This window comes from Aptenodytes forsteri, unplaced genomic scaffold, assembly GCF_000699145.1.
Source record: "Aptenodytes forsteri isolate BGI_AS27 unplaced genomic scaffold, ASM69914v1 Scaffold55, whole genome shotgun sequence".
In the NCBI taxonomy this organism is placed as follows: Eukaryota; Metazoa; Chordata; class Aves; order Sphenisciformes; family Spheniscidae; genus Aptenodytes; species Aptenodytes forsteri.
Window position 1 is genome coordinate 4439876 of NW_008796063.1, and position 13954 is coordinate 4453829.

The window sequence follows — 13954 nt, forward strand, 5'->3', positions numbered from 1 at the left end:
TGCAGCTCAGCCACCTGCTGCAGGAGGTCCTCCACCTGGGCACATCTTTTGCAGGCAGGGCTGCTGCCTGTCCCTGCCCCCGGAGAAAGGTCGAGGCACCTAGACCTGGAGGCATTGGCCACCGCTGGGGTAGCTGGTGCAGACCCCCCAGCTGGAGCCATGGCCTTTACCCTCAGACGAGCACAGACCTGGAGGCATTGGCCACCGCTGGGGTAGCTGGTGCAGACCCCCCAGCTGGAGCCATGGCCTTTACCCTCAGACGAGCACCCACCATTCTGCCTTGAGGGTCAGGTAGAATGAGTGCCCTTGACCTGTGCCCAGTTGCTGGGTTATGTGTATGCCGAGTCCCCCATGCGGCCCATGGAATGCCTCTTCTTCGAAGAGGCGCCCTCCCTGTGTGCCCTCCCTTGCGAATGGCGGCGCAAACTGCCGCGCCACGCCCTAGCTGACGCACCACACCCTGTTTGCCTGTTCTGGTAAGTTTGCCATACTTACTTATGTAAGTAAAGATTATAGTAAAAAGTGCAATAAAGGCATAGGCATTTTAAAATTGTATGGGCTGTATTCTTGCACTTCTTGATTATTGATCATTGATTATAGTGATTCTATAAAGTGTTCCAGGTGCAGGAGGCCGTGCCAGATTCAAGTGGTTTGGTACAAACATAGAAGTCCCATTCACAATGGACAGCTTGACAATCTTGGCAAGATTTAAAAGTAAAGGTTCAGATGTTAATGTAAATTTTTTGGGTTTTTTTCCCCCAAAAGGAAAAGAATTAAAAATCCCAACTATATGGAGACTATACTTCAGACATGGACTCGGTTCTTGGCTCCTGGGTGGACAGAGGGACATTAGACCTTTCAGTCTGTAGATTTCCAAAGCTAAACAGAAAATATATCACCTCACTGGTAAAAGCTTTAAATGCACAGATTGTCATAATCTTTGAACCAGGAAAATAGGTCTGTTCTGAAAATGATATTTATGATTTTCACTTATGCTAACTAGTTACAATAATAGGCTGTTTCACAGCTCCCCAAATCAGCAAAATTTAGATCCAGATGAGGAATGTTGCAATCGCAGGCTATTCGCAGTGTGGTGAGCAGCCAAAGGGTTATCCTCGTCAGTCTACTGAAGCTGGGCCACGATGCAAAATGGGCCCAGAAGGAAAGGATGAATAGAAACACTTGATTCTGCAATCTATTTATTTGGGAGTTATGTGGGTAGGGAATTCACTGGTCAGGACGCACAAATAATCTGGGGATCTGGGAGTGCAACCAACATCTTTCCCTTCCTAGCTGAGTTTCAGTATGAAGGGGACTCCTGCTGTATTTGGCTTCTGCAGAGATGTAGGCAGAGTAGCAGCATCTTTACATATAATTTCTGAATCGTAATTAGCTAGGAATAGGCACTGAAATGCTTCTGAACCTATCTGAGTTTTAGTGTTCAAAACATAGGTGTTGATTGAATTTAAGTGCTTATATTTTTAAAGTATTGTTCGAGAACAGATTTCTGAGTTGTATTGAATTTAACCAAGCTTGGGGAGGCTGTTTCCATAAAGATACGCAAGTTCTAAAATGTCAAGCTGCATGAGCAGGGTATAGCCTTACAAATACATGGTAATACTGTGAGCATCATTTTTCACTTTCCATAATGAAAAGTTGGCTGAATTCATATCTCTGAATGCTTAAAAATAACAGCTCTAAACTGAAACCAAGACTGGGAAATTTCAGCCCACCTGATGAAAATCAGTATTTTTCAGCCTTGTTTAATTCTGCTGCTTTCCTGAAACCACTGGAAACTCTGCTGAAGATAGTAAGCACAGGATATCACCTGCAAGATTCAGAGACCTGTGTGTTATAATGAAAATTCTGATGTAATCTATATATTGTGGCTGCTCTCAAGTGTCTGCAGTAAGAGCACTTACAACTAAATAGTTGCAGATTTGACCCTAAGTCTTTTCTAAGTTCTCTACTAGTATATAGTGTAGCTCCTCTGGAGAGCAAAGGCAGATCCAATTTAAAATCTTGTCTGTGGAATGATCTTGTCTTAAAAAAACAATATAAAGAGATTTAGAGAGTATTTAGCCTTGTGCTTACTCATTTATGATGCCTGTTGCTGCTTGCTACATTAGATATTTATATAATGAGGAAAGTGGTTTTAAGTAAACCAAAACACAAATTTGACTGGACTATAATGCCCCTTCAGGTTTCAAAAGGAAATTTTGGTGTTACTTATACATATGCATACACATTATATACATGGTTATTTGCCATTTGGCTCTTTCCAGCTTTTAAAAATATCCTTAAAAAGCAGCAAAAGTTGCAGAATTGGAAAATTATCACAGCCAAACATAAATAATGAAATGATATAATCTTGTTTAAAAAAAAAAAAATCAGTTACTTATGTATTCCCTTTGATTTCTTGTTCGTAGTTGTAGGATATAGATCTCTCCTAGGTTTTTCCCTACCTATCACTTATTTATATGAACATAGTTCATGGTAAACCTAAAAAGTGCAAAATATGGAGATTTGATATTATTGCCCATGTTTTGTTACAGTCTTTCATATTTAATATATTTAATCTACTAATATCAAACACAGTCTATAGAAATAAAGCAGAGCCGATATCACAATGACAATAGGGAAACAAGGCATGATAAAGGAAGTTAAAAGGTCATTACTTTGGGAATTAATGTTATTAAACCTACAGTGGTTTACACAGTAGAAAAATCAATTTTTGGTTGTTTTCAGGTCTTTGAAGATATTTCTATCCAAAAACCTCTGTATATTATACTGCTGATGAAAAACTGAGTATTTTATTTTGGTAGAACCTTCAAATCCAAAACTCCAGGGAAAGAAGAGCTTTCTAATTTTTAAGTAGAATGGGAAGAAGCTATGCTGCTGACCTGATTCCTCAATAGATAACATAAGGGAGCAGAGATAATTAATAGAAATAACAACAGTACTTTTAAACATTATCTTGCAAAAGCAACAGCCCCAAAAGGGAGGAACAGATTTTGATGTTTCTATGATGAAAGGAAGAATGACTGTTTAAAAAAATACTCATGCAAAATCATACATTCAGAAAGAAATTTCTAAACATTTATAGAAATTTGGCTGAGGAGAAATTACAGTCTTATGTTTGCAAAATCTAGGACAGGAGCTATAACTCTTTTCTGGCATTAAGCAAAGAATTTAACTGCCAGCTCAGTTTTTCCATCTGATGCATTTTGTTGGATAATGCATAGTGCTTATGCTGGTAGTGTTTATCATCAAAACACTAATGCAAGGTCCAAGTATAGCACTGCCAGTCTCAGGCATTCTGAAGCAAGACATACCTCCCGAATATCATAGGATTGGCTTAAAATAAAACATGAGATTTTAAAATTGTTTGGGGTTATTCTTACTTTAGTTTTTAAAATGGAATTTCACAAGAGAGATTAGTAACAATGTTAAGATAGGACTGCATGTTGAATTGAATTTTTGGAATCTTACGTAAAGGCTAAGCATTTTGGCCTCGTTTACTTCAGAAGTTGCGGATTTTGGATTTAAATCCAGGGAAAAGGTTTTTCAGAATCAGTATCAGGTTCAGGCTAATCTGTAGACATGACATACATTTTTCGAAGTCTTAAGAGTATGTACGCTGTGGGGGCATATATAATTGAAATGATAAATGTAATATGGAGTATGTCACAATTTTTGTAGAAACTTTGAATGGATTTTATCTGTTGATATTTTATTTAGTAGCTGTGATTTTATACATTTTAAGCAACAGAATTTATTTCATCTATACATAAGAAATTAATTAAACTGAAGAGGGAAACAATCCCAGTTAGATGATGATGGGTTTAAAAAGGAAGGCCAAAACATACAGTTATGAACAAATATTGGGAAACTCCCTATATGTTCATGTAATTCTGTCACCACAATGTATTCCAAAACTCTCAATCCTTTAAGCAAGGATAAGAGCACCTTTGGTAATGTGACCCTTAAATCATGCAGCCTTGTATATATGTTGATTTGCTGCCTACTGAAGAAGCAATAGTCTGCTTGTTGTGTTTGTTGATGATTCTGACATTATTGACATTTTCTCTGTTGCTTTATCAATCCCTGCCTACTGTGTAAAACTCTTGGAGAGGACTTCTGCTCTCTAAAACTCTTCAGCAGTCTTCCTGTTGACCTTGGAGTTTGTATTCAGTGTGAAATACTCCTTTTCAGTATCCATTTATACTTGGGCTCCAGTGAGATTGCTCACCTTGTCAAATGCTTATCACCTGTTAATATGAAAACTTCTGTATTTTAGAGAGAGGACATTGATCACTTGAGTTCTGTGTTAATAATAACTATTCTCAAATCATCATGAATAAAGGATGTCCCTTTTTTTTTTTTCCCCCATTGCTGGCAAGAGAAGTACGCTTAGTCACTGCAGTTAATTTTGGCTGTGGTTCCAGAGCCTTATAATGAATAAATTCAGTCTCTATTTTTGGTTGTCTCTGGATATTTGAAAAAATTTGGAACAGTTTTTAAAGTAAGGTTTAGATGCCATCTTAAATGACATTGGTTGCCTTTTCACATAATTTTGATGGAATTCTTTGGTTTTGTACTTTGTTTCACCAGTACAGCTAAATCTGTCATTCACTCCCAAATAATGTGACCAGCTTGCTTTGCAACACAGAGCATTAGTGTAGACTGCTTACTGTTATATGTTTTAATGCTATCTGGGAAAAAAAGGTTTCCTCTCTGTTTTCAGAGGCATTAAAATGTTTTACAATTTCAGTCCTTGTACATTGTCTTCAATAACTCTGTTGTAAAATTATGGAGGCAATAAAGCCTTTCTATCTTTAATTGAAATCCTTCAATACCATTCTTCAGGGCAGTCTGCGATTTGCAGTTATTTGCACATATTCAGTAGAAAACGTATGTTCTTGTAGTTTCTACAGCCTCTGTCCTTCAACATTGTGAATCTACAGCCCACAAATGTTTTCCATGTTGTGTGGTCCTTGTTTATGCCCTTTTTATTTGCTGCATAGAGCTCATGTTGCATCCTTTTTATCTTTAGACACTATGGAAATAATTTTTGTGCCTGTTCAAATCATGAGGGTCAAATCAGTCTTACACTCAGTTCCTCTCCTTGTTAACTCTAGTGTCTAGGTTCTAGCTCTGTGCAAATTAAACCAGCATTACTACTGAAGGCTACAGCCCTGCGTTAACTTCTGTTCTGGCTGTGCAATCCCACCTTCTTGCCTCTCCCTTCCTGGTGGTAGGTTACAATGTTCAGGTAGTAAATTGGATCAGGGAGCAGATTCAGCTCGTTAGTTATAATCTGTCATGCGGCTGTGTTTTACTGCTACAGATATTTGTGTCAGCTTGAAGGGAGATTAGGGGCAGAGGGATGGAAATGAGTACTTGGGATTGGGAGGTGCTGCCTCTTTCCATCAGCACTGCAGTTTGAAATCGTCAATGGATTTGTAAGGCTGGCCAGTGAGGAGGAGATGTTCTCCAAGGAGGCTGCAGAAGTAGCCAGAGTCTGGTAGAGTGCTTGTGCCAGTGGTCGCACATTCATCTTTCCAATGCACTGCTTCCACACTGTTGGTCCTCCACATACACAATCTCTGGCTGTGGGTCAATCTTTTGCAGATTCAGACAGATTCAGAGCTTTTCTGTAGGGAAATATTGCCAGTTAAATGTGTCTAGGAAAAATAAGTGGTTTTCCCCAAGTTTCTGAGGAGAACCTTGTGAGGGGTTTTTTAGACTTAAGAATTGTTCAATATTTGTACCCAAAAAGTTTTTGCCAATAGCAACAGTTGTCTGAAGCATTAGACTTAAGAAGTTTCTCTCTCTCTTTTTTTTTTTTTTTTTAAATTAAGATAGGGCTGCTGTAATGGCAGCTGATATGGCATGTGCATGATATCCTGCTATGGCACCATTATAGCACTACAGTGTAGGCAGGGAAGGAATTTCTTTCCCTTTGCAGTCTCTTTCAGGTTTTTTTTTTTTTAGGTAGCACAGAAATGTAGCTCTGTTCATAACCAAAACGATGTGTTGTACCAACATTGTCTGTATAGTAATTGTAATTTTGAATGTTGTATAAAACCATGAGCAATAACTTTGCTATTCACATGCTGCTTATTCTTTGCAAGTTTCTTTTCCCATAAAAAAACCCACTCAAAAAACCCCACTAGAACATTGTAAGAAATAAACTATAGTAAAGTAAAGTACCCAGTAACTGGGTTGGATATGACTGCACTGAGAAAAAGATGCCATGTTCATTTGGGAATTACCCTGTTTATATTGCTGTTAAGTCTCTGAACATGTCCATGGTGAAATATAGACTTATATTTACAGAACTGTGAACAGTGTCTAACTGAGTTTCAGACTTATGTAGTTAATAAAAGAGCCAATTCTCTTCAGACAGCCTTGAATTCTTATTAAATGTGTAAGTTTCATTTTAGGCAGCAGGTTTCTACATACTGGAAGCCTCAGGCTAGAGCAAAAAGAAAAGGGAACTTGTATATGTTTGTAAGTATAATGCAGAAAGGAAAATTTCTGTTTCTGCTGCCAGGGCTTCAACTAACTTAGTTGTAACATGGGTTTTTACCTTTAAGAAGGGCAGGTAAGAAATACAACTTGAGGAGAACATAATTTTATTTCTGGTGCTCTCAAGTAGCTAATGTACTTTTAATTAGAAAAAGCATTGAAGGGGGGAAAGCAACTGCTGTTTCTTAATAAAAAATTTTCTATGTCCTGCACAAAGAGCAATAGAAGTCCACCTGAGAATTTTCACTAGAATTGATGGGACTAGTTGTAGAAATGATACTTACTGTAAGGAATGAAAAAGCAAGGTCTGAATTAATAAAGCCTTATGGTAGTACTATGTGGTAAGTGCAGAAACTTCTTGTTTCTTTCACAGCTTGAAAACTAAGGCAGAGAAGTCATACGACTTGAATATAGCATAGTTTTTGTGTTAGAGCGAGGAAGTGAATCCAAGTTATTAATTCTTGAAAATATCTTCCATCCCACTTAGAAAACAGGTTTTTTTAATGCTTAGAGGCGGTAAAATCATTGACATATTTGTGATAAAAGTCCACGTAGACAACATTGTCTTATTTCAAAGCGGAACTGAATCAAATGAAATAACACGATAAAAACTGCATTTCTAAGTAGGATGCTCTTCACAGCAATACCAGCGTACTTGTAAAACTTACGAAAATCAGATTTTTTTCTTTAACTTGATTCAGATAGTGTATCACTGAAAAGATATTCTCATAAATGAACTGCTGCTCTGGGCTTTGCCATTCAACTTAATTGCTTCCATTTCCAGGCAAAATGGCTATCGTGAATTCTGCATTGTTTTCCTTTGCCTAACGAAAGGCTAATAATGCTTCCTCATGGAGGCAATCCCGTGTAGCAGAAGGTAGCAGGGCAGGTGGAAATGGATGTTTTAAAACTGCTCGGCTTACTGCTAATGGGTGGTAGAAGTGGCAGCAAATTTCACATCAAATAAGTAGGAAATATGTATGTATCACTGGCACTTCTGTCTAAGGCTGAATACTTCTAGGTGTCCAACACAACAGTAATTATTGAAGCAGCTGCTGCTGTGAATAAACACATGTGAGAGTATTTATCTAGAATGCAAAGCTTAAAAAGTATTTTGGAACCGTATCACTGACATATGGTACAACAGTTTAAATGAGACGAGCAGAATCATTGTTCTGATACAGACTTTACAGATAACAGTAGCAGAAGAAGTAAAACTCATGAAAGGTGTAGAGAGCCTTATGGAGTGATTTACAGAGAAACTGGAGGTGACAACGCTAGTCAGACTAAAAAAAAATAACAGCCCACAAGTTAAAACAGTGGAACAGCTTTTCCTTAAAGTGTAATGATGAAGACAAACAGACGAATGTAGGAGGAATAAAATAAATCAGCTGTTAACACCCTGTTTGAAAGCACTTTTAATAAAAAGAATAAAATTACTTTTTAGTGCTTTTTGGAAATACTTTAAACTTTTCATCCTTTTAAAGAAGAAATTAAAGTATCTCTTGATTCTGTACATATTAAAAAATGAAGTGTTGCCCAGTTCTGTGAGCACTTTCACATCATGAAAAGTGTTATGTCAAAATGAACTGTTATGAGAACAGATATCCTTCAAGCCTATTTTTAACAAGTGCAATAAGATGACTTAACTACCATCAGCTATCACGACTTTGGCCTCCAGTCCAAATCCATTTCATGCAAAATTCTGGGGAGGAGATGGGCTTCATGCTGGGAAGAGAAAATCAAGAAATTTGGGTCAGAGAGCATTCCAAGTTTGGTGATTCTGTGCCAAAAACAGTCTATAACATTTTGCCTAGAAAATCAACAGCAGCATCTGTAATTGGACTTCCAAGCAAAAAAGAGCACAGCATAAATAGTCCTGATATAAGATGCTCAATAATGTCAGTTCACTTAAGCAAATGATCCTATAATCTCTTGCAAATCCTAATGGGATGTTTCTGACCTTCTCTCTCCCACATTTCTACAAAAACTAGTATTCTTTTCAGTTCTGATTATGAGTTACAAACCTGATTTCCTGGGTCTTAAGGAATTGCAGCAAGCTTGAAGTTTTTTTAGAAGGTCTGTCTTTCCATGAAGATACTCTATGCAGTATTCAAAATGGTAATCATGGAACTGAAGTTAATGATGTAAACACTAGTTCTGAAGAAATGTGGAACAAATGAAGTAACTAGAGTGGCTCAAAGCAGAATCAAGACTTCCCCAAAGTTCAGAATGGGTATATTGGTAAGGTCTTGTTTACTTCAGGTATGATGAGAGTACATTTTTAGTTTTAAAATAGAAAATACCATTACATTATATTTTTTGAAACAAACCACTGAAAATTGAGTATCAGACAGTAATCTCCTTTTTCATTCTATCTCCTAATCTCACAGGTTGATAATTACTTTGCAACAACTGCCAAATCATTAAGGAGTGGAATATTTTTACCTGTCTATGCTGATAAAAGGGCAAATCTTTTTATTTTCAGATTTTAAGCATCTCAGCAGATATAGAACTGCTTTAAACAATTCTGTTGCTACAGCCTACTGGGTGCTTAAAAAACTTGAGCGGCTTAAAATTACTTTTCTATCTTCTTCATGTGTTGGATTTTTTGGGGGTAATGTCTCTTGTTTCAGTTTGTTTTCAGTGCAGTGTAAGACACCCTACAGAATCATTTTACAACTTTGAGTATTTTACAGAATATTCCTTCCTGCATCCATTTTTTTCTCAGAACAATTAAAAGAGGGGAGAAATACCAATATTAAGAATAAATGCCTTTTAAATGGTATTGTAGATTTAATTTTCAAAGGATGTGGCTAAACTAATTAATATTTAGGCATAAATGACCAAAAATTGATTTTTATAATCAGAAACACTGAAACACTAGAATATCATAGACCAGACTGAACAATGAGGTTTGGAAAAGGAAAGATTAATTTGGTTGTCTCTGCACTGCAGAGATGGCAGTGGGTATTACATGGGATGACCTGCACATGCTCAACTCTACTAGTATGGAAACTTCAGGGGAACCCCAGCTTGGCTTCCTAGCCACAGGTTACACATGTATGAGCAGAACCGCTATGCAGCCATCCCACAGCCAGTTCTTATTGATCATTCCCCTCTCTGAATCTAGCCTACTTAGAGACTGCATGAAAAACTTGGCGGTACGCTGCTTTCAATCTCCAATATTTGTATATTCTATTTAAACATCCATATTTATAAATTAGGTTTTGCACTTCGTACTTTCTGTTGTTTTTTTTTTTTCTGTAATTTGCCATTTTAACATAGATTTTTAAATCTATGAGTATATTCTGGTAATTATAGCAAAATTTATTGCTTACTAGTTAAAATGATGTGTATTTGATCATTGCATGGTGGATGAGGTAAAATGAAATGCCCTTGTGGTTGTGGTGTATATTCTAAATATTTATGTACATGTTTTATTTGATAACTGCCATTCTGCTTTAGCTATTTAATGGGGTTTTTTTTGCTTATTTTGCAATCAAGTATGGAGACCCAGGTGTACCAGGGGGCACTAAGGAATGTTGCATATGGTTTCACAGAACCATATTAGCCTTCCTTAATCATTAACTATCATAAATTGTGGACATATATCTTTTAAAATAACACACATGATTATAGCTCAGAAATGCATTAAGAAACTTAAACATAAATTAAGTGTATGAAAACATTGCTTAGGAGATCTTGCAGACTCCATTCCATTGTGAAAAAACTGTACTCGTTATAAGTGGTGGGAAAGGATAATTCTTACAGTGCTTTCTGTCTGTGGATTTAAAAAAGGGCTTTACAAAGGATTGTTGTGGCTATTTTCAGATGAGAAGACTGAGACAGAGAGAAAAGAAGCAATTTATCCAAGATCACCTGGAAAGCTAATGATACAGGTGGAAGGAAAACCAATGAATTCAGAGGTCAGCTCTCTGTCCAGGTGTTGTGCTGCCTCCTTTACTTCCAACTGTTCCTAGTTTCTTGAAGAAAACAAATGTCTCCACTATAGTTTCCAAACAGAATGTGGTAAGTTTTCTGAGAAAACTTCTGCTGTAAATTACTAGTTTTATTGTTTGCTTCTAGCAACATTATACTGTTAACCACATTGAGCCTAATTTTTTTTACTAGTTGATACCACTGTAATTCTGATGTTGTTTTTTGAAGTTAATTGAGTTGTTGTATATTTTTACCAATACAAAGGAAGGTAGTTTAGCCCAAATTTTCTACATTAGAATTACTAATGTTCTGTCTTTAAAGAGAGAGATCCTCCTGCTGCAATGTATCTCATAATCTGCTTATATAAATAGAAATTGTACCAAAAGCAAAATTAGAGGAAAGGCCTTAACTTTACATTAAGTAAAGTTCTTATTCAGATTTACGTTATTAAAAAAGGAAAAAAATGGAAAATGGAATTACTTTTCTCCTAATTCTTGACTATACATGAAACTGTTCAGTTTATTTCTGTGAATGGTATCCTGCTCCTTGGTGAATCCTAGAACTGCCATTATAAATCTTAACTTCACAAGGTCTGTTTCCTCAAGACAATGCTGTTCTTGCTATGACATTAACAAAAACTACACTTATATTTTAAACTTTCTGATGGAAACATTGCTGGTTAGAGTTGGTTGAAAATCTTTTAACAAGTCATTTTCACGTATCTAATGGAGCTGGTAACTTCTTTTAGCTAGTCTCTCAGTCTGCAGGTCTACTGAGACTATTTAGCTATGTCACTCGGTGACTCATGAGTAGTATGTATTAATGGGCTTGCAGATGACTTTACTAGGAACAAGGTAAGGTTGTCCCTCTGCACTGACCACTCGGCTGTTGTAAGGAGTGTTAATAAGCCACAAAGATTCGTAGACTTTCAAGCAGGATTTAATATGACTAATCATGATCCCACTGGATTTGACTGACATTTTGATAATGGCTGCAGTGCAGCAGAAATAAGCCTTTAAGAATCAAACATTTGCTGTATTAAAAGGATACCCTTCATATTACTGCAGCAAGCCTAACAATGAGGAGTGGCTGTTGTGTGCACTAAAAGAAGAGATCATGTGGAAAGCAAGGTAACAAGCCAGTGTTTCAGCATATACACAAGGATTCGCTAAGTTAAGTAAACACAAACAGATCTAATTCTGATGCTTTCTAACTTGTGCATACTTGACTTTACAAGTCAATAATACTTTTCAAGACAGACTGTGTGTCCATTATCTGAAATTGAATAGGTGCCGTTCTTTGTCTGCTATGAATTTTTTTTCATGAGACAATGCAGTAACATACACAAAAGTGTCTGGACTTGTTAAAAGGTATACTTTTTCCTGAAATTTGCAAATTATGTATTGTGTATGCTTCGGAAATATTAATGCTAAGTTTTTCTATGAAAACATAATAACCTGATGTTTTTTGACATCCAGATATGACCTTTACTCTCTTTGAAAAACAGGCTTCCAACTTCAGGATTCTGGGATGTAGTGTGTCCTGCTTATTAATGGAGGCGATTTTAGTCTATTCTCTCTTCTGAAATCCAAATATTTGTATATAAATTTCAATCCATAAAATTAATGTAAGAATAACTTTGGTTCCAAGATCACAGTTGGTTACATGTGTTCAGACTCTTAATTTTTTCATCCTAAATTTATTGGTATCTTGTTCCTTAAAATTCCTGGCTAAAATCAGTCATACCACATCATTTTGTGTGGCCTTTTCAGAGATGCTGTTTGTTCTGTCACAGAGTTTCCCTTTTCATATTATTCAGTACTGTATATTATCCTGACATCTATTTTCTACAGCAAATTGCTTTTTTAGCATTTTGGTACAATAAATGGCAATAAAATGAGGTGAGTTTTCAAAGTTGTATAAGAAAATCGTGTCATTGATGTTTTTTATTGAAAAAACATTTAATCACTTTTTAAAGCTTTTTTAGTCATCTTGGCAATGTGCAGTATATAGAAGCTAAGAATATGTGACTGAGGAGAAAATGTGTTGATACTCCTTTTGGAAAAAAAATCCAGTTGTATTCATATAGAGCCTGAGCTGAGACCCAGGGGAGCAAACAGAACACTAGTCATTACATACTGGAGAAAATCTGTAGCTGACATAAATTTTCATAACTCGGTTGACTTCAGTGAAGCTATGCTTATTTGTAGGAGCTGAGTATTTTTTGCATAGTGGTGGTATTTTCTTTGTTTACTTAAAAAACAGCTGTGCTTAATATTGGACAGAACAGCAAAATAATGTTCCCTGACCTGTATCCCTGTCCTCAGTGAAGTTCTTCTGGATTTACATTAATCAAACTAGGATCAGAATCTGGTTCAATATATGCAAAATGCTGAGAGGCATCTCTATCTATTTTTTTTCTTACTGCTTTGAGCCACTTTGTTGGATCAAAGCTAGTTGAAAGCTGAGCTAACCAGATGGTTGGGGATTTCCCCGTGGAAGACTATCCTTGGGAGATGTAGAACTAGAATAGGGGATTACTTGATTGGAGAGGTACTGAAAAGCATTTGGCTAGAGTATTGCTGGGCACAGGTGATTATAAACTGCTAGAATGACCTGGGGGGGGTGGCATAATGTAGAGCAACCCTAAAGCTGGCCTTTATTGCACAGGGTCCGAGATGGCTGTGGGATTAGTGGATAGAGAAGGGAATGTGCCCCCTCTTCTCCTAGCTGTATGGGGTGCATCTCAGCTTCAATGAAAAATTCAGTCTGTGAATTATAATTTTTACTTGAAAAGCCAGAGTTTTATATTTTCGTTTTGAGGAGTACTGTTTTGTATGCAAACTTTCTCAAGCATCGAGATGAGAGTATTCTCTAAGGTGTGTTACTGCTGCTTCAAGTGCATGGTTTTGCAATTCATTAAACTCTGCTCTCTTGCATGAAAATCTTAGTTCATATAAAAATCTGTAACGTACATCTATAAAATGCAATGTATAACCATGTTGCAGTACATCTCCATTAATTACATTTCAGTTACTATGCAATTTGCGAATTTAACAAGTGTTACAGAACAAAGAATGTCCTTTTAGTGCTATTGAAAGAAGCCTAGGATGTTTCAAATTATGAATATTGCTGTTTTATTATAATATTCCTACAACTATTTCCAATACCAATAAAGAATTTTTTAGGAGTTCTTCTTATTATTTTCTGAAGGTTCAACTGACTTACCCATTAAATCTCTGTCACAGTCTGAATTTAATCTATAATGACCTGTGCTGGTTTTGGCTGGGGTAGAGTTAATTTTCTTCACAGTAGCCAGTAAGGGGCTATGTTTTAGATTTGTGCTGAAAACAGTGTTGGTAATTCAGCGATGTTTTCGTTACTGCTGAGCAGTGCTGACACAGAGTCAAGGCCTTTTCTGCTTCTCACCCCACCCCACCAGCGAGTGCTGGGGGTGCACAAGAAGTTGGGAGGGGAC

At 36.7% G+C, this 13954-nt stretch overlaps 1 protein-coding gene across 1 annotated transcript in view; it reads left to right on the plus strand.

Moving 5' to 3' along the window:
• Nucleotides 1–351: 351 nt before the first annotated feature.
• NPTX2 (neuronal pentraxin 2) overlaps nucleotides 352–13954 on the plus strand; it is a 51164-nt gene continuing 37561 nt past the window's right edge. The window contains exon 1 of the mRNA XM_009286543.1: nucleotides 352–476. Coding sequence (XP_009284818.1) covers nucleotides 352–476 — 125 coding nt within the window. The remainder of the gene's footprint in view (nucleotides 477–13954) is intronic.